At 41.4% G+C, this 21,915-nt stretch overlaps 1 protein-coding gene across 2 annotated transcripts; it reads right to left on the bottom strand.

The window, feature by feature from the left end:
• Positions 1-596: 596 nt before the first annotated feature.
• dguok (deoxyguanosine kinase) lies at positions 597-20,563 on the bottom strand. Of its 2 annotated transcripts, XM_060906849.1 has the most exons (8): positions 20,449-20,563; positions 20,172-20,308; positions 19,459-19,577; positions 19,082-19,278; positions 18,839-18,986; positions 3,092-3,207; positions 2,782-2,881; positions 600-906 (listed from the first exon to the last, which is right to left on the bottom strand). In XM_060906849.1, the coding sequence occupies exons 1-8, from the start codon at positions 20,463-20,465 to the stop codon at positions 880-882; spliced, it is 861 nt and encodes a 286-aa protein (XP_060762832.1). In that variant the 5' UTR covers positions 20,466-20,563; the 3' UTR covers positions 600-879. The 2 variants fall into 2 exon arrangements, with proteins under 2 accessions (XP_060762831.1, XP_060762832.1); XM_060906848.1 differs by lacking the exon at positions 20,449-20,563 and having other exon boundaries at positions 597-906; positions 20,172-20,442.
• Positions 20,564-21,915: the final 1,352 nt, after the last annotated feature.

Raw genomic sequence — 21,915 nt, forward strand, 5'->3', positions numbered from 1 at the left:
ACCCTCTTTCAATAGGGCTTATAGCCAACGCTCCTCAACAGATCAGAGGTTTCATACGAGTCCTCAGTAAAATGTGCAGAGCAGAGGAGAGACCATTTCATAGGCACCCAATCTGTGAATTTCTTGCAAAATGCGTCCAAATCTTTGCCGTTTGAACATTCTTGGGCCATGAATGCAACATAAATCCACCTTCTGTCGTGTTGCTGCACCCGCCAGCAACACATCTACAGGGCATGGTGATAAATTAGCTCAAAATGGAGGCTCGAAGATGCAGTTAGCTCGGTCTTTTAGTATAGCGAAAATGGCAAGGAGACCGATAGCCTTCCTGCTGTGACGTCACAGATGTCAAGGTCATTCACTCAGACCACTACCTGTATGAATCACTTTAATCATAAAAATTACCATATTAGATTTATTGTTAACGCTTAAAACTATTCCTATCCCATTCTTGAGGTCTCAAGGCATTTATAAACAAAAAGTGAGGCCATGGTTCTGCAAAATCACTGATGCCAGGTGCATGATGATTACTTGGGAACATGAATATGAGATGTGGTTGGTTAATTCTGAGCAATCACATACCACATTATAAAATGGATGTGCACTCTTGTGTAACCAGGTTATTCAAGTTTATTTTGTCATTCCTAAAAATGTGCATACTCAGCTGTATACATATAAATTTATAGATTGTCCATGGAAAGAAAAAAAGGTTTCATAGTCTTCAGAACTTTGTAACTCTGAATAACTATCACGATGAATATAGTTATGTGAGGTTGTCAAGTACTGAAAAAAATTAAAAGCTAATACAAACTGTATAAATCGAGGATAATCAGCAGACGGTCCACTGGTCTGAGACTTGTGTTTGGTCCTTTCCTTGGATATTCAGAACTCCTGGAAGAATTTAGTGACCTAAAACAAAAATACTTTATCACTGAATTATAGTGAATATTCTCTCAAGCAGAACAAATATAACCAAAGGCTTTAGGCAGTAAGCTTGTGCGTGCGCATGCACACACACACACCACAGTAATATGAAGAGAAAAATCAGATTACATATACAACTCCAAATCAGAAAAATTTGGGACAGTATGGAAAATGCAAATTTTAAAAAAGGAAGCGGTGACTTTGAAATTTACTTTGACTTGTATTTCATTGCTGACAGTAGGAACCCAAGATACTTCATGTTTTGTCTGGTCAACTTCATTTCATGTGTTAACAGACATCCATTCCTGCATTTCAGGCCTGCAGCACATTCCAAAAAAAGTTGGGATGGGGGAAATTTAGAGCCAGTAATGAGTTGAAATAATGTGATTTGAAACAGATGTGAGGTCAACAAGTGATTGCAATCATGATTTGGTACAAAATCAGTGTCCAGGCCAAGGATCTACAGTTTGTCAACAAAAGCGTGAGGAAATTGGTGAGATATTTAAAAGCAAATGTTCCTCGAAGAAAGATATGAAGGGATTTGGATATTTCACCTTCTATGGTGCATAATATTAAACAATTCAAAGAATCTGCAGGGCAAGGGCACAAGCCTAAGCTGAACACTCATGATCTCCAATCCCTGAGGCAGCACTGCATCAAGAACCATCATTCATCTTCAGCTGATAACCACATGGGGTTGGGATTACTTTGGCAAACCTTTGTCAAGCACTACAATATGGAGTTACAGCCACAAATGCCAGTTAAAACTTTACTGTGCAAATAGGAAGTCTTATATTAACTGGTTATATTATATTAACGGCTCGGAGTAGAGCCGCTGCTCCTCCACATCGAGAGGAATCAGCTGAGGTGGCTCGGGCATCTTTTTCGGATGCCTCCTGGACGCCTCCCTGGGGAGGTGTTCCAGGCATGTCCCCCTGGGAGGAGGCCCCGGGGAAGACCCAGGACACGCTGGAGGGACTATGTCTCTCGGCTGGCCTGGGAACGCCCTGGTGTTCTTCCCGAGGAGCTGGCCGAGGTGTCTGGGGAAAGGGAAGTTGGGGCTTCCGTGCTTAGACTGCTGCCTCCGCGACCCGGTCCCGGATAAGGGGAAGAAGACGAGACGAGACGAGATATTAACTGGGTCCAGAAGCACTGTTGACTTCTCTGGGCTCAGAGGCACCTTGGGTGTACCATCACATAGTGGACACATGTATTGTGGTCAGACTATTCAGTGTTCCAGGTCTTATTCTGGAAGAAATGGACACCATATGGTCCAGAGAAAAGATGAAAAGGCTCATCCAGACTATTACCAGGAACAAGTCCAAAAGCCAGGGTCTATCCTGGTACGGCGTTGTGTCCGTGCCCTTGGCAAAAGCTAACTCACGCTTCTGTGATGACAGCATTAATGCAGAAAAGTACATTGAGATTTTGGAGCAAGATATGCTGCCTTCAAAATGACACCCTTTCCAGGGACATTACAACAAGACAAAGCAAAACTGCATTCTGCACACATTACAAAAGGCATGGCTGTGGAAGAACAGCCCTAAACAGCTTTTAAGTGTTGTCAGAAGGAATGGAAACAAAGTGGTAAATGCTTTACCATCTTAACTTTTTTTTGTATGTTGCAAGAATTAAAGTTGAACTGTTTATTTTTGAAAAAAAAAGTAAAATAAAATTCATGAGGTAAAACCTCAAATAACATGCTGTTGTTGTTTTGAGTGCAATACATGTCAAAGATAATTTACCAATCATTATTTTCAGTTTTAATTTCAATATACTCTCCCAACCTTTTCTGATCTGGGGTTGTACCATATTTTTTCAATTCAGAAGTACATGCAGAGTAAAACAAACACACACTACCTCCGTTATAAATTTGGTCTGTATCTCAGAGTCACTCTCAAACTCCAGACTACCATCTAGCACCAGAACTGGAATATTTTTCAGATGATCAAAGTGAACCCTACAGGTGAAAGGTTAAAACTTAGATTTTATTATTTTCAAGGCATTACAGTAGTTGGTAAACAAACTCTTAAATGTATAACTATTTAGCAATTCAAGGAAGCTATTTATAAATTTCTATCATACAGTACACACATTTGACTGCTTATATTTATTTCAGTGCCACCAATAATAGACCAATGACCAACCACTGAATGACAGGCAAACTCACTTTGTAGATTTGTTTATGAGCCAGTTGTCATGCTGTTTATGTAGCGTCTCAAGGTAGTCCAGCTGTATTCCCTGCTCCTCTTCTCTACCTCGGCGGATCAGACGCTCCATGCAGGTCTATGAGACAACAGCTGTAAATTTCATCCTAGACTAGAATTTCTCTCACATGTTTACAGTATACTGCAAAATAAGTTTAACTTGATGGTGATGTCTTCGCTGCGAACAATTTCTGGTTACTAATTTGTATGCCTGAAATACCTTAAAAATACTTCAAACATGAATAAAGGAACTGAAGAAAATAATTTCAGACATTTGACCTTGCTGTGACCTTGACCCTGTTTGGATCACTTCCAAAACAATCAGTTCACCTGCTGGTTACAGTGATAATTCCACATGAATACTACAAACATTTAGCTGGTGTTCAGATGGCGCCAACAAGAATCTCAGATAGATACAAAGACAACATGAATACATAATACCTCCAACCATCTAATAGTGGAGGCATAATGATGCACAACACAAACTAAGAAATCCCAGTTGACATGCCCTTTTCTAACTGACAATACAGTTGCAGTTAGAAGTACTACCCCAATTCCATAAATTTGGGACACTGTAAAACGTAAATTAAAAAAAACAGAACATGATTCGCAAATCATGGAAACCCTATATTGAAACTGATAAGTTTTATTTTATTTTTTAAAAACATGCTCATTTTGATGTCAGCAACACGTTTTAAAAAAAGTTGGGACAAATGAATGTTTACCACTGTGTTGCATCACCTCTACTTTTAACAATAGTTAAAAGTTTGGGAACTAAGGTGACCAATTGCTGTAGTTTTGAAAGAGAAATGTTGCCCCATTCTCACCTGATAGACAATTTCAGTTATTCAACAGTGCGGGGTCTCCTTTGTCGTATTTTGCACTTTATAATGCACCAAATGTTTTGAATGAGAGACAAGCCTGGACGGCAGGCAGGACAGTTTAGCACCCGGACTCTTAACTATGGAGCCATGCAGTTTTAATAAGTGCAGAAAGCAGTTTGTCATTGTCTTGCTGAAAGAAGGAAGGCCTTCCCTGAAAAAGATTTTGTCTGGATGGCAGCATATTGCTCTGACATGAGTATGTACAGTGGTGCTTGAAAGTTTGTGAACCCTTTAGAATTTTCTATATTTCTGCATAAATGACCTAAAACATCATCAGATTTTTACACAAGTCCTAAAAGTAGATAAAGAGAACCCAGTTAAAAAAAATGAGAAAATATTATCCATGGTCATTTATTTACTGAGGAAAATGATCCAATATTACATATCTGTGAGTGGCAAAAGTATGTGAACCTTTGCTTTTAGTATCTGGTGTGACCTCCTTGTGCAGCAATAACTGCAACTAAATGTTTCCGGTAACTGTTGATCAGTCCTGCACCACGGCTTGGAAGAATTTTAGCCCATTCTTCCGTACAGAACAGCTTCAACTCTGGGATGTTGGTGGGTTTCCTCACATGAACTGCTCACTTCAGGTCCTTCCACAACATTTTGATTGGATTAAGGTCAGGACTTTGACTTGGCCATTCCAAAACATTAACTTTATTCTTTTTTAACCATTCTTTGGTAGAACAACTTGTGTGCTTAGGGTCGTTGTCTTGCTGCATGACCCACCTTCTCTTGAGATTCAGTTCATAGACAGATCTCCTGACATTTTCCTTTAGAATTCGCTGGTATAATTCAGAATTCATTGTTCCATCAATGATGGCAAGCTGTCCTGGCCCAGATGCAGCAAAACAGGCCCAAACCATGATATTACCACCACCATGTTTCACAGATGAGATAAGGGTCCTATGCTAGGATAGAGTATTTTCCTTTTTCCAAACATAACACTTCTCATTTAAACCAAAAAAGTTCTATTTTGGTCTCACCCGTCCACAAAACATTTTTCCAATAGCCTTCTGGCTTGTCCACGTGATCTTTAGCAAATTGCAGACGAGCAGCAATGTTCTTTTTGGAGAGCAGTGGCTTTCTCCTTGCAATCCTGCCATGCACACCATTGTTGTTCAGTGTTCTCCTGATGGTGGACTCATGAATTAACATTAGCCAATGTGAGAGAGACCTTCAGTTGCTTAGAAGTTACCCTGGGGTCCTTTGTGACCTCACCAACTATTACACGCCTTGCTCTCGGAGTGATCTTTGTTGGTCGACCACTCCTTGGGAGGGTAACAATGGTCTTGAATTTCCTCCATTTGTATACAATCTGTTCGATTGTGGATTGGTGGAGTCCAAACTCTTTAGAGATGGTTTTGCAACCTTTTCCAGCCTGATGAGCATCAACAACACTTTTTCTGAGGTTCTCAGAAATCTCCTTTGTTTGTGTCATGATACACTTCCACAAACATGTGTTGTGAAGATCAGACTTTGATAGATCCCTGTTCTTTAAATAAAACAGGGTGCCCACTCACACCTGATTGTCATCCCATTGATGGAAAACATCTGACTTCAAGTTTCACCTTCAAATTAACTGCTAATCCTAGAGGTTCACATACTTTTGCCACCCACAGATATGTAACATTGGATCATTTTCCTCAATAAATAAATGACCAAGTATAATATTTTTGTCTCATTTGTTTAACTGGGTTCTCTATATCTACTCTTCGTACTTGTGTGAAAATCTGATGATGTTTTAGGTCATATTTATGCAGAAAAATAGAAAATTCTAAGGGTTCACAAACTTTCAAGCACCACTGTATGTTCAAAGCTGATGATAATGATGCCCAAATCCTAAAACATACCTCCCAAACTTACAGTACAAGCAAAATAATGAATATATGGCCATCATAAATGTCTTTTTTATAGCCCTAATTTTGCTCCAAATTATAGGCGAAAATTGTAATTTTGATCCCCCTTATGCAAACTGGGCTGAAATGAGCTCATAGATCATCACAGAGACCTAATATTTGGGCTTTGGTCATCATATATGTGTATCTATCACTGGAAGAAAAATTATCAAAATTAAAAATTTGAGGTGGGAAAACCTTTGAATTTTGGTTGATTTGACATGGAATGACCCTACAGATACGTGTCTGCTTTAATGAAATGTCGCCTGAGGACCTAAAGATCACAGGCATCCAAAGTCAGTTTTCAGCCTTGTCTGTTGCATACAGAGATTTCCCCAGAGTCTCTGAATCTTTTAATGATATTACGTACCAGAGATCATGTGATCCCCAAATTCTTCGTAATTTTTACATTGAGGGACGTTATTCTTAAATTGTTGCACTGTCCGCCCATACAGTCTTTCACAGAGCATTGAACCCCTCCCCATCTTTACTTCTGAGAGACTCAGCCTCTTTAGGATGCTCTTTTTTATACCCAATCATGTTACTGACCTGTTGCCAATTAACCAAATTAGTTTGTTTGGGGTTTTTTTGGCATTGCACAACTTTTTCCGTCTTCTGTTGCCCGTGTCCCAACTTATTTGAAACATGTTGCTAACATCAAATTCAAAATGAACATATTTTTTTCAAAAATAGGTACCCTATGGGTACATGTGGCTACTGCTTATAAATAAAATTGTTTTCTGATACCATGTCCATGCAAGTAAATATTGCATACATATTTACTCTATGCGGCAATAGCCACAAAAATGAAGTGCAATCCAAAAATGAACAATTTAAAAAAAAAAAAAATCACAGAAGTAAAATATACCAAATGTCTGTACTTTATATTATTCTACTCTTACCTCTTACAGTTTTTGAAACTGAAACCTCTGAACCGAGGCTGACATACACACGCTGTCGCAATCACTGAAACTCTTATTTCCTGGAAAAGGCCCAGCGCTAGAGCTCAGGGGTCTCAATACTCTTTTCAACAACTTCCTGTAACAACTCGGAAGTGCGTCACATCTACATCACACATGGGACCACTGGCTGAAGAAGGCAAGGAAAGGGGAACAACCTGGAGTATATTTTAAAATAGGAACGCACTTTCCCTCAGTAAGAAGCATAAACATTTCTGAAAGCGATTTCTTTAGTCTTGTCCATTTATTTCAAATGGTGAACTGAATTGTATACACTCACCGGCCATTTTAATAGGAACATCTGTATGTGCATGCACAGTGCGCTATTGTTACACTCATTCTTACAACACAATGACATAGTGGCTACAGCCTCTATGAGGCAGTAGCCACAAAAAACAAAATTTCACTCCCAACATTTGATATGTTGTCTTTGTACTATTTTCAATGAAATATAGGGCTTCCGATTTATATGGAAAACGAAATAAAAAATATTTGGTTCCTAAAGGCCAATTTATGCTGACAACCCAGTCCTCGCAGACGGTGTCGCAGACAGTGTCTGCGTAGCCCCCCCACCTTCGCAGACGCTCTGCGCGCACCTCCCAAAAATTGTGACCACCGCAGAAGCCTCGCAGACAAGAGGGCTCTGATTGGTCCACTCTACATCCGCTGTACACGCACTTCCGCTTCCCTACTTTCCCGGTTTGTTTTGTTTTCACGACCGGCATTTTTAAAAACACGAGCGAAGATGGAGCAGCACGAAGAGCGGTTGATCGAGGAAGTGAGGAAGTACGTACATCTATACGACTCCAGTTCTAGTCATTATAAGTAACCGGAGGATAAACACTCCACTAACCACACCCACCAACTACTCCTAGCGACTTCGCGCCCCCTTGCGTTGTGCCGGTGAATAACATCGCGCACGCCTATTATCCCCGCTCAACAATAAATCACAACTGTCTGCGAAAGCCGTGTCGCACAAGCATGCAGGTTGCTACAACTGGGGGGTGGCTGTGGGGATAAGCTCCCACTGCCTACAAAATGCTCCCATGGCACGCGTCTCAAATAGCTTCTGACAACCAAGTCCAACTCCTGGCCTTCATGAGGCGGAACCATTCCAAACCGACAGGAGAAGGGGCGAAGGGCGAATCACTGGGACCCCAAAACCAGTTGCTTCAGGTAGATGAGGCTCATTAACCTTGGCTGGTAGCTCATCTAATGGCCCTTTTCCACTACCCCTTTCAGCTCACTTCAGCCCGATACGGCTCGCGTTTCGACTACCTCAGAGCAGCACGACTCAGCTCGCTTCAGCTTTACTTAGCACCCAAAACTCGCACGGTTTTGGAGTGGGGCTGAAGCGAGCCAAACCTAGCCAAGTGGGGCTAGGGGCGTGAGGAGACACTCCCCTGTGCACTGATTGGTGAGGAGGAGTGTCCTCACATGCCCACACACGCCCCGCGAGCACGCTGGGATCTGTAAACACCGTAAACCCGGAAGAAGAAGAATTACGAATTACGAGAATTTCTGAAGCCTTATGCGCCTCGCCTCATCTATACGCTCTTGCCAGTATCTGTTGGCGTTGTCGGTGACAACAAGCCATAGCACCAAGACCAGCAACACTAACGACTCCATGTTTATTGTTTACTATCCGGGTCGTGAGACTACCGCTTAAAAGATCACTGATGTCACTGTTTGCGCCACCTAACGGCATCACGTGACGTCCACCCACTTTCGCTAACTCCACCCAATGTGTCCACCCACTTCCAGCCAGCACGGTTCAGCGCGGTTGTAGTCGAAATGCAACTCCAACAGCCCCACTCAGCTCGACTCAGCCCAACTCAGCACGGCACGGCTCAGCCCAACTCAGCCGCGTTGGTAGTGGAAAAGCGGCATAAGAGAAGGCAAACTCTGATTTCAAACCTCCACTGCCTTGTGGCTATACCCATTCTTGGGAAAGGCTCTAGAAGTAAACCTTAAGCAAATCAGGAGATGGAGTCCCTTAGGCAGGAGGACAGTGAACACAGTCTTATTCATTCTGGCAACTCCTGTGATGTTTCCACTGCCCAAGCTGTACTCGCATCTGCCCTTCCCTCTGGATTACAGTAGAGACATGGAGAGTGGGACTGCAAACACGACACCTGGCAACAGAAAACTTATAAAGAGACTAACTCTTAAACTGGGATGCTGGAATGTTCAAACGATGACGACCGGCCTCTGTGAAAACCTTCAAGACATTGGAGATGCTTGAAAGACAGCTGTGATCAACAACGAACTGAAGAGGTTACAAGTGGACATAGCCACAATTCAGGAAACGTGCCTCCCATGTGCTGGCCAGCTGAAAGAGAAAGACTATACTTTTCTCTGGCAAGGAAAAGGCCCTGAAGGCCTGAGAGAATTTGGGGTTGGCTTTGCGGTGAAGAAATCTCCGGTGAAGATGGTGGAACCAGGTGGGTCAGCGCGGCTGGTTACACTCCGTCTCAACTCAACAGATGGCCCCATCATACTTGTCAGTACATACACACCCACACTGTACTCAACCACTGAAGCAAAGGACGAGTTCTATGAGAAGCTGGATGCAACAATAAAGAACATCCCCTCGAAGAAACAGGTTACCTTGCTAGGGGACTTCAATGCAAGAGTGGGTACTGATCATGATTCTTGGCCTTCCTGCCTGAAACATTTTGGAGCAGGAAAAATTAATGAGAATGGCCAAAAGACTCCTCGAACTCTGCTCCTACCACGATTTATGTGTGACAAATTCCTACTTCCAGACCAAGCCCCACCATAGGGTCTCATATACCCCTTTTCCACCAAATCAGTTCCAGGCTGGTGCTGGTTCACAACTTGTTCAACTTGCGAGCCAGCTGAGAACCAGTTTGCTTTTCCATAGCTCGCAGTGCTAAGGGAAGTCACGTCATTACCTCGCTGTATACGTCAGTTATGTCCCTGTATATGTCAGTTACATCGCTACGTTTGCATAAACCTTGGCGCGAATATCGAAGCAAAAACAACACGGAAGAAGCAGCAGCAGCAGCAGCAACAACAACAATAATAATAATAATGGATGACTTCACGTTTGTACAGCTGCTGCTTCTCGTCGCTTAAAAATGGCGATCTTTCGCGGTCTTGTTATTGTTGTTGGTCTTAACAACTCCGCCCCCCCGCTGACGTAAGCGGTTCTTTCCTCTGGCCCAGGAAAGAGTTGGTGCTAGCCTGGAACCGGTTTTTCTGGCCCCAGAGCCAGTTCTTTGTCAGTGGAAACAGAAAACCCGGTTCCAAACTAAGCATTGGCCCCGAACCAGCCCTGGAACTGCTTTGGTGGAAAAGGGGCAATGGAGACACCCCCGCTCTAAACACTGGCACCAGCTGGACTTGATTATTGTAAAATGCTCTTGCCTAAAGCATGTGCTTCTCACACATACCACAGTGCTGACTGTGACACTGACCACTCACTGGTATGCAGCAAGATCAGATTACATCCAAAGAAGCTCCATTAGCGGCACGGTGGTGTAGTGGTTAGCGCTGTCGCCTCACAGCAAGAAGGTCTGGGTTCGAGCCCCGTGGTCGGTGAGGGCCTTTCTGTGCGGAGTTTGCATGTTCTCCCCGTGTCCGCGTGGGTTTCCTCCGGGTGCTCCGGTTTCCCCCCACAGTCCAAAGACATGCAGGTTAGGTTAACTGGTGACTCTAAATTGACCGTAGGTGTGAATGAGTGTGTGAATGGTTGTCTGTGTCTATGTGTCAGCCCTGTGATGACCTGGCGACTTGTCCAGGGTGTACCCCGCCTTTCGCCCGTAGTCAGCTGGGATAGGCTCCAGCTCGCCTGCGACCCTGTAGAAGGATAAAGCGGCTAGAGAGATGAGATGAGAAGCTCCATTACTCCAAGCAAGAGGGTAAACTATGCATAAACAACTAGATGTGTCAGCCAGAAAGAACTGAACAATTCGCCAGGTCCCTTGAGGCCATGCAGAGCTCTAATCAGATGGGAGCCACTGCCACTCAGAAATGGGAGCATCTACGCCAGGCAATCTACACCACTGCTGTTGCCACCTTCGGGAGAAAGGCCTCCAAAAGCACTGACTGGTTTGACGCCAAGTCCAAGGAGAGGATTCCTGTCATCGAAGCAAAGCGTGCCATCCTCATTGAGCACCAACACTCGCCAAGTGACAGGATGCTCCAGGCCCTCAGGGCTGCCAGGAACAAAGTCCAGCAGACTGCCAGACCATGTGCCAATGAATAGTGGCTCAAGTTGAGTGAGGACATCTAAAATGCAGTTGCAACAAGCAACATGAGAGGGATGTACAATGATATCAAGCATGCCCTGGGCCCTGTCCAGTGCAAGACAGCACCCTTGAAATCTGCCAGTGGTGAAACCATCACAGATAGAACAAAGCAAATGGAGAGGTGGGTTGAACACTACTTGGAACTCTACTCGAGAGAAAACATGGTCACTCCTTCTGCCCTTGAAGCAATTCCATGCCTAGCAACTATGGATGAACCTGATGCAGAGCCAACACTAGAAGAACTACACAAGGCAATCAACAGTTTAATAGCAGGGAAAGCACCAGGTAAATGATAGTATTCACCCAGACCCGATTACGTGCTGCAAAAATACGCTGCTGGCTCCTCTGCACGATGTCCTGTGCCAATGCTGGGTCAGAGGAGCAGTACCTCAAGACATGAGAGACACCAAGATCATCATACTCTACATGAACAAGGGTGACAAAAGTGACTGCAACAATTACAGGGGCATATCACTCCTGAGTATTGTTGGCAAATTGTTCGCACGCGTCCTCTTGAATAGACTCCAAAGGTTAGCAGAGTGTGTTTACCCTGAATCACAGTGTGGGTTCTGTGCAAAGAGGAGTACAGCGGATATGACCTTCTCCGTGCATCAGCTCCAAGAGAAATGCAGAGCAAAGCAACAACCCCCATTTGCTCAGCCCTGCAAAGACTTTGGATTGATCATCAGCCTGAAGAAGACGAATGTCATGAGCCAAGATACAGAAGTTCCACCAGTCATTACCATCAACAACTATGTTCTTGAAGTCGTCCATCACTTCACGTACAACCCCAATTCCAAAAAAGTTGGGATGCTGTGTAAACTGTAAATAAAAACAGAAGAATGGGGTAATTTGCAAATCATGGAAACCCTATATTTCATTGAAAATAGTACAAAGACAACATATCAAATGTTGAAACTGAGAAATTTTATTGCTTTTAAAAATATATATATACTCATTTTGAATTTGATGTCAGCAACATGTTTCAGAAAAGGTGGGACAGGGCAACAAAAGACTGAAAAAGTTGTGTAATGCTAAAAAAAATTGGTTAATTGGCAACAGGTCAGTAACTTGACTGGATTAAAAAAAAAAAAAAAAAGAGCATTGCCGAGAGGTTGAGTCTCTCAGAAGTAAAGATGGGGAGGGGTTCACCGCTCTGTGAAAGACTGCATGGGCAAACAGTGCAACAATTTAAGAATAGCGTTCCTCAATGTAGAATTGCAAATAATTTAGGGATCACATCATCTATGGCAGGGGTTTTCAAAGTGTGGGAGAGTCAGCCCCCCCCTCGGAGAGCAAATAAACAACCACGCCCCCCCTTACAATTTTTGTTGTTGCTATACTTAATGTTCCATTCGTATTTTTAAAAAAATGGTTGTTGTACACTTTTTTCTTTTTCACATTTTAAACATCTGTGCTTTTTAAAACATCTTGTTTTACACATTTTAAACATCTCATAGCATCGTTAGCTAGCACCTCTTGGCAGACAACACACTGTGGCAGTGGAGCATCTTCAGATCCAGTCCATGAAAATCCAAACTTTAAATAATCGTGGTCATACTTCCTTCTTTTTCCAGTCCCCCAGGATTTCGCGGGCCTTTTTTGTGATTGTTGCGGGCTAAAATGTCTGATGTTGCGGGGGTTTTCCAAAAAAAACTGCGATGAAAGTTGCGGTGTTTTTTAGGTTTTTGTTGCGATTACATTGCAGGAGGAAGTGAAAGTTGCGAGAAATTGTTGCGATTTTCTCTTTTTGTGATTAAAATTGAGTGATATGTTAAATAAAGTTATTACTGAAAAACTATTGATTAAAAAAACAAAGACACTGAGAAATGGTCCTATAAACAACTTTACCAATATAAAAGATTACCAGGACTACAAAAATGCAGAAAAATAGGCTTTATTTATCCAAATGCACCTGTTGGTTCTAAAGTTAAAGTGCAGAGAACCTCACAGCACAACATGAAGTTACCTTCAAATATAATATAAATGCCTCCGCTTTCATATAAGAAAAAAAAAAACTACTGATACTAGTACTGTGTACAGTCAGTCTCTCCTGAAGACTAAATTAAACAATAATTATAAACTAATTAAATAAATGGCTCAGGCTTCATAAAAGAAAAAAAAAAACAATTTGAACAGAATCTCACAGTATGATGCTGAAGCTGCCTAAACAATGGAAAATACCATTTTGGCAAAAATGTTGGCATCCATTAATTTCTTGTATTAAGTAAAAAAAAAAAAAAAAAAGTGCACACAGTCCTTCACTGTAAACATAACACACTTTCAGTGTTGCCAGATACTGCTGACGTTTTCCAGTCCAAAATATGTTCAAAACCCACCAAAATGCACTTGAAACCTCCCAATCTGGCAACACTGCGCACATGCTGCTTCTCTTGAACACACGGAAGTAAGGCAGAAGGTAGTTTGTCGATGTCACCTCAAGACGACGCCAATGATTGGTCAAATTTGCGGGAAAATTGCGGTGATTGGATATAATTGCAACACCGCCCTGAATTCGCGGGGATTGGTTGAATTTGTGCTCAAGTTGCAAATCGCAACATCCTGGAGGCTCTGTTTTTTTGCTTGGCCCAGACTTTGTGTCCTCACTCACTGTAGCTTTAGGTACTAAAAATCGATCCATTTTGTCGCTCACGTTGCGCCCCCCCTGAAGAACTCTGGCGCCCCCCAGGGAGGGCGCGCCCCACACTTTGAAAAGCCCTGATCTGTGGTATATAACAGGCATCACCAAATGGCGGACCTCGGTCCGGATCCGGACCCAGTGATGGTTCTGTCCGGACCCGTGACCAATGGTAAATTCACGAGATTAAGTAATTTTCATGAAGCATTATTTTGGACGGTCGTGGCTATTGACAGCGGGCACTGCTACTCCAGTTAATACGACAATAGCTTCACTCAGTTGAGCCAATAAAATCGTTAGTTTACCCAGCACGCCACAGCAGAGCAACAAGCAGAGAGGAAGAGAGTTAAGTTCAGAGACAACCGACCGAGACAACATGGCTTGCTCCAAAAGGTGGCGGAAAGTAGACAAGGAAAATCGTTGTTTTAAAGATGAATGGACAGAGAAATATATGTTCATTCTTCCGGCGAGCAGTTCAAAACCAGTGTGCCTCATATGCTCCGAAAACGTGGCATTAATTAAAAGCGGCAACGTGAAGCGCCACTACGAAACAAAGCACAGCTCTTTTGAGCAAAGTTATCCCCTGAAGTCCGAGCTGAGGGCACGCAAAATAACCCAACTGCAAGCACAGTATGACAGGTCTACCCGACTCATCACACATACATTTAGAGCCCAGCAACGTGCAAATGAATGTTCCTTAAAAGTAGCGTGGATTTTGGGGCAACATAAACACATTGGAGTGTGTTCCCTGGTCTAATCAAGTAGCACTGCACACCTTGACTATGTTTGGATCAACTTACAGCTGTGAGTCAGCTTTTTCCACTATGAACATTGTCAAAACCAAGTACCATTCTAGGCTCAACAATGAACACCTACATCTCTGCATGAGAATGGCACTCCAACCAAGATTTAAATTACTGGCAGGTCAGCCACATGCCCGTTTTTCTCATTAAGAAGAGTAAAAGAAGAATTAAAAGAGAAAAGTTCAAAGAAAAATGTTCTGTTTGCATTTCCCTCCCAAAAAGCCACTTGTTTTCTGAAGATATGGACTTTTTTTTCTTGAAAAGTAGGCCCTCATTTTTTTAGGCTGGGACCTCCTTATTTTAAGAACAAAGAAGAGAAAATGTGAAGTCAATGCTCTGTTTGCACTTTTTAGTTAATGTTTTCTGAGTTGACTTTTTTACTTGAAGTGTAGGCCTTCAATTCTTCAGGTTGGGACCTCTTTAATTTAAGAGAAAAAGGAGTTATTCCACTCTGTTTGCACTTTTTTATTTTATTCTGAGGTTTCTGTTTTCTTTAATCTGAAATAAAGGTCTTGAATTTATTTTCCTGGGACTACTTTTATTTATGGTAAAAGAGATAGTTGTGCACTCAGTTCATTTCCTGCATTGGAAATGAACAATAAATATTGTTGAAACCGTATGAAAATGTGGACATAGGGGAAGGCTATAAGACACAAGCTGGACTTCAGTTCAGACCTTCTACTTGGACAAAATTTAATAACTGGACCTCAGTGACTTAATTGAATACCCCTGGTATATAACATCATTAAAAAAATCAGAGAATCTGGAGAAATCTCTGTATGCAAGAGACAAGGCTGAAAACTGACATTGGATGCCTGTGATCTTCAGGCCCTCAGGCGGCACTGCATTAAAAGCAGACATGTGTCTGTAGTGGAAATCACTGTATGGGCTCAGGAACACTTCAAAAAACCATCGTCTGTGAAAACAGTTCATTACTTCATCCACAAATGCAAGTTAAAACCAGATATAAACAATATCCAGAAACACCGCCACCTTCTCTGAGCCTGAGCTCTTTTACGATGGACTGAGGCAAAGTGAAAATTGTCCTGAGGTCTGATGAATCAAAAGTAGAAAATTTTTTTCGAACTCATGGACACCACATCCTCCAGGCTAAAGAGGAGAGGGACCATCTGGCTTGTTATCAGTGCACAGTTCAAAAGCCAGCATCTGTGATGGTACGAGGGGGCATTAGTGCACATGACCTGGGTAGCTTGTACATCTGGAAAGGCATCATTAATGCTGAATGATATATACACGTTTCAGAGCAATATGCTGCCATCCAGACTAAATCTTTTTCAGGGAAGGCCTTCCTTCTTTCAGCAAGACAACACCAAACTGCTTTCTGCACATATTAAAACTGCATGGCTCCATAGTAAAAGAGTCTCGGTGCTAAACTGGCCTGCCTGCAGTCCAGACCTGTCTGCTATTGAAAACATTTATCGCATTATGAAGCACAAAATATGACAAAGGAGACCCCGAACTGTTGAGCAACTTAAATTGTATATCAGGCAATAATGGGATGACATTTCTCTTTCAAAACTACAGCAATTGGTCTCCTCAGTTCCCAAACGTTTACAGAGTGTTGTGAAAAGTAGAGGTGATGCAACACCGTGGTAAACACGCCCCTGTCCCAACTTTTTTGAAACGTGTTGCTGACATCAAATTCAAAAATGAGCATATATTTTTTGTAAAACAATAACATTTCTCGGTTTCAACATTTGACATGCTGTCTTCATACTATTTTCAATGAAATATAGGGTTTCCATGATTTGCAAATCATCGCATTCTCTTTTTATTTATGTTTTATACAGTGTCCCAACTTTTCTGGAACTGGGGTTGTACGTCACTGTGATCAACGCTCACAGATACCCTTTCTCTTGATGCTGAAATCAACAAACGCATCGGAAAAGCATCTACCTTCTCACAACTTACATCACGTGTCTGGGAAAACAAGAAACTTGCGGAGAAGACCAAATCAGTGGTATACAATGCCTGTACAATCAGTATCCTATTATACAGCAGCAAAATCTGGACAACTTATGCATATAAAGAGAAGAAACTGAACTTTTTTCAGTTGCGCTGCTTACATCGCATCCTTGGAGTCTCCTGGAAAGAGAGGGTACCAAATACAGAGGTGCTGTCCCGTGCTGGCCTCCCTTCAATGTATACACTCCTGAGACAACACAGATTACGCTGGCTTAGCCATGTTCATCACATGATTGATGGGCGCATCCCAAAAGGTATCCTGTATGGAGAACTGGCGATTGGGAAGAGGCGCACTGGTCGTCTGAAGCTGCATTACACAGATGTTTGCAAGTGCGACCTGAAAGTCATAGGGATCAACATCGAGAACTGGGAGGAAACAGCTGACAATTGCACCAGCTGGAAACATGTCCTGAAAGAAGGCCTCAAAAAGGGAGAAGACACACTGACCAAGCAAGCCAAGGAGAAGCATTCCCATAGGAAGAAGAAAGGAACCAAGCCCCAAAACACAGAGATGGTCTACATACGTGTCAAGTGTGGAAGATCATGTCTCTCCCGCATTAGACTAACCAACCACAGTCGAAGTTGCATCAAACAGACTGGAACCCGCAACCGGGGCGCACCACCATAGTCGACACGACTGACGGAGGCCTACTACTACTAGGGTTTCCGAGATTTGCAAATCGTTACATTCTGGTTTTTTACTTACGTTTTACACAGCATCCTAAATTTATGGAATTAAATACACAGACATGAATTTCATGTCAATGTTGAGCTTTCAATTATTTTGTAGAATTATTCTTTTTTCTGGGGCAGAATGACTGTACAACATGCATCTTTAATAGTTTAAAAAAAAAAGCCCAAAAGACACGTTTAAAAGTTTTTTTTGGCCTTTTGCCAAATTCCTAGCAATGAGAAGCTTCAACCTGGCTACTGGAAACACCTGAATGGTAACATACTGCAGAAATGGTTGTTTTCTCCCCCCCAGTTTGACCAGGTTTTCCCTCGAGAAAGAGTCTCAGAGGTACTAAAACTTCATCCAGTAAACAGCAACAACAAATGTTATATAATGACTTCAGATCAACAGAAATTGTCAAGTTTATTTGTATAACGCTTTTAACAACAAACACTGTCGCAAAGCAGCTTTACGGAAAATTAAAGACTTTAAACATGAGCGAATTTTATCCTTAACTGAACCCCAATGAGCAAGCCTGTGGCGGCGGTGGCAGGGAAAAACTCCCTCAGATGACACAAGGAAAAAACCTTGAAAGGAACCAGACTCAAAAGGGAGCCCATCCTCATTTGGGTGATAACAGATGGCATGATCATAAATAATTTGCTTCTATAACAGTGTCCTATGTAGTCATAAAGTCCAACTGTGTAACCAGGAAAATCATTATAATTTTAACATGAAGTCTGTTTTGCTGAATTTATATATCTTCATATCCATACAGCCAGAGACATTACTTTTTATTATTTTTGCAGACATGCCATATTTCAGGAATAATGCACAACAGGCTGTGTGGTTATATGAAAATAAATTTTGTTAGTGGTACGAGGTGACCAATACTACCCAGTGGTAATCCAATGATAAAATGGAAATAACCCAAAATGATCCAAAACCAGTGGATTATTTTCATATAACAGCATGGTCTGGACCGTTTTATTACACTTATAGCACAGCTATTTGCCAATGATTACAATACTTAATTTATGAAAGACACATCACACTTTTTAAATGGTTTATAGGTTATTGCTTATGCTACATCAACAATAAATTGTCATTCCAGCATTTTCTCTCTCTCATTATCTCTCAAAAAAACATAAAATAAAATCAGCTTTTCACTTTATTCAGAAACTGGAAAAGAAAATATATGTTGTCTTATGTTCCTTCCTGTGCTGAGAAACACTACAAAGCACTGTGACTCCTTCCATAAATGCTAAATGAAAGTCTCTTAACAAAAAAACTTCACATCAACAACGCTATACAAATCCATGTGTACGAGCAGCGACTATATAGAAATAGTAACGTATTAGAACGAGCACATTAATATAAACCCATCATTCATGCTACAGCTGCAACTACTGTCTCAGCTGTTCTGTTGTTTGACTGTTAGATTTCATACTGTTATTGTACTGAGTATGCATTTTATATACATGGATTGATCATATGTTGAATGTTCCTGTGCACTCTGCATTTGATCGATAAAGTACTTTATTCTAATATTTCATACACAAATTTCATGCATTTTTTTAAACATCACTGACCTGTGGAGGTGCCCGAAGGTATACGATTCCCTCTAGTTGTACCTTAGGACCAAACTGCTCAACAAGAAAGGAATGCCAGTCCTGATATACAACCCATTCTGTGGAGTTTATACTGCCTAGGTCAAACATGGTCTGAGCAAAAATATACCTGAAAAGGAAATGGAATCGCAACTTGAACATCAGAGACAGGAAATCACTGATGAGAATTAGCTGAAATTAAGATGTCTGTGTACATGAACTCACCTATCACTGTAAATGGAACGTTCATACACCTGTACAGCAACATCTCCTGCTTGCAGGAACCGTGCAGGAGGCGGCTGCAGCTGCATGCGCATACGGGTCATGCAGGAAAATGTTTGAAAGGTGTATGACCAGCGTTTGGGATCTTGATACATCATTTGCAACAGGTTGCTGGTCGTTTGCTGGGTAGATGGCACTGGCTACAGGAAAAGAGCAAGGATAGTGTAAAATGTAATATGAACAGGAAATGTTATTAGGTTTACAACAAAAGCAGCTATTGTTGGATTATAATCGTGAGCTGCTACTTCAGTGTCCATAAGTGGTACCAAAGTCCAGTTTTTGAAAGGCAAATGAAGGCAAGGATGACAGGAGATTCATACCTGTCTTATTTGTGAAGTTGCCTTTTCAACATTTTGCCATTTGCTAACAGGTTCAGTTGTGACTTCCCAGTTTAGCCGTGCACTGCTCAGCAACCTTGCAAAAGTGGACTTCCCAACCGCTGAAGTTTCCAAAAGATACAGTGCAATATGACAGCAGTCAAGTTAAGATAGCCACATATAATACTAACATATAAAAAATAATAATAAGGAATCACCTGGAATAACAATTTATATATGCTGTGACAATCTTGTTTTCTATGTTCATTACTTTTTCTTTATTTAGTCAGTCATGCCTTTGTTTATTACAGATTCTGCTGGTTAGAGATGTTTTTAAGTGCTTCACTCTCATTGTACTGTCACATAACAATAAGCAACAGTTCATGTTAATTTCTTTCACATCTGTTTGCATCCAAATTACAAGTAAGAAAATCCAAACTAAACGCAGTTGGGGATTAAATGGTCTTGTTCAAGAAAAGACAATAGGCATGGGACTTTCAATCCCAAGCCTCAGATATGCAACTCACAAGTACAGTATGTCTTCATTCATTCTTGCATTTGTGTAGAACATATTACAGACAAACCGCAAGGCTGTATCTGTAAGAATAAGAGAGCTGGACCACACCGAAGAACACCTGCTGTCTTCATGGACGCGCGTAACATTTTAAAGCACGCACAGAGGTTAAAAGGAAGTTATTAATGATGTTATTCCCTACCTATGTTGCCCTCAATAGAGATCCTCTTTACATGTGTTATTACATCCTTTGTTTGATGAGTTGAATGGCGCTGGGACGAGTGCTGAATGATCCGATGTGGCTCCGTATCACTCTCGAACGGCGTGTTTACATTGATTCTGCCATGAGAGAAGACCGGTGTACAGAGAAACCGTGAAAACATGACACACAGTTTCAGATCAGACAAAATACACTTTAAGATACGCTTAAAGGGTGGACAGTGAGCCGACATGGCTTCAGTTTAAACTGAATGCATTACGTTAATGCAGGGTCCATGCTCCAAGCGTGTACTCACACGCACACGACTCCAGCGCACACAAACATTTATAACAAAAGTCGTTGGGAAATCAATGGGAGCTATACGCATGCGTGAAACAACGAACATGGTACTTTCATTCGCTGTAAAACATGGTCACGTGAACAAAATTGCTAAAGTATATCCGGGTCATTTTTGTTTTGTCTTCAGTTCAAAAGTTTTTATTTTCTTAATGTGCGTATCAAAGGCATACAGAAAAAACAAAGCATACAAAATCTGCAAATGTATTCATATCTTCGGGAGCAAGAAACAAACAAACAAACAAACAGAAAAAGAACAGGAAAAAATAAAGGAAAACAATATTTGGAGTCACCAAATAATCAAAATTCACAGCAGATTTCAGATGTAATTAAAACATTTTAATTGGATACATGTTAATAATTCAAAATTTATTGTTGCAATGTTACTTATTTGACTTACTTGGCTAAAATTCATTAGAAAAAGAGTACAAATAATTTTCTTAGACTGCAACTATCCAAGTCAACCTTACTGATTTTCAAACACAATTATACACATGATTTAAATTTGAAGTGGATTGAATTGTGATCAGTGACAATAACTTGACTCTGTCATTTAGGAGCTGCATGGGCCAAAGAGCTTTATCCAGTCCATAAGAAATAAAAGATTGTGATTCACGAAAGTGCGTGTGCATTTTATGTATTACATAAATAATATACAACCCCGATTCCAAAAAAGTTGGGACAAAGTACAAATTGTAAATAAAATTTACAAATCTCAAAAACTGATATTATATTCACAATAGAACATAGACAACATATCAAATGTCGAAAGTGAGACATTTTGAAATTTCATGCCAAATATTGGCTCATTTGAAATTTCATGACAGCAACACATCTCAAAAAAGTTGGGACAGGGGCAATAAGAGGCTGGAAAAGTTAAAGGTACAAAAAAGGAACAGCTGGAGGACCAAATTGCAACTCATTAGGTCAATTGGCAATAGGTCATTAACATGACTGGGTATAAAAAGAGCATCTTGGAGTGGCAGCGGCTCTCAGAAGTAAAGATGGGAAGAGGATCACCAATCCCCCTAATTCTGCACCGGCAAATAGTGGAGCAATATCAGAAAGGAGTTCGACAGTGTAAAATTGCAAAGAGTTTGAACATATCATCATCTACAGTGCATAATATCATCAAAAGATTCAGAGAATCTGGAAGAATCTCTGTGCGTAAGGGTCAAGGCCGGAAAACCATACTGAGTGCCCGTGATCTTTGGGCCCTTAGACGGCACTGCATCAGATACAGGCATGCTTCTGTATTGGAAATCACAAAATGGGCTCAGGAATATTTCCAGAGAACATTATCTGTGAACACAATTCACCGTGCCATCCGCCGTTGCCAGGTAAAACTCTATAGTTCAAAGAAGAAGCTGTATCTAAACATGATCCAGAA

The sequence above is a fragment of the Neoarius graeffei genome, chromosome 24 (genome assembly GCF_027579695.1).
Source record: "Neoarius graeffei isolate fNeoGra1 chromosome 24, fNeoGra1.pri, whole genome shotgun sequence".
Taxonomy (NCBI): Eukaryota; Metazoa; Chordata; class Actinopteri; order Siluriformes; family Ariidae; genus Neoarius; species Neoarius graeffei.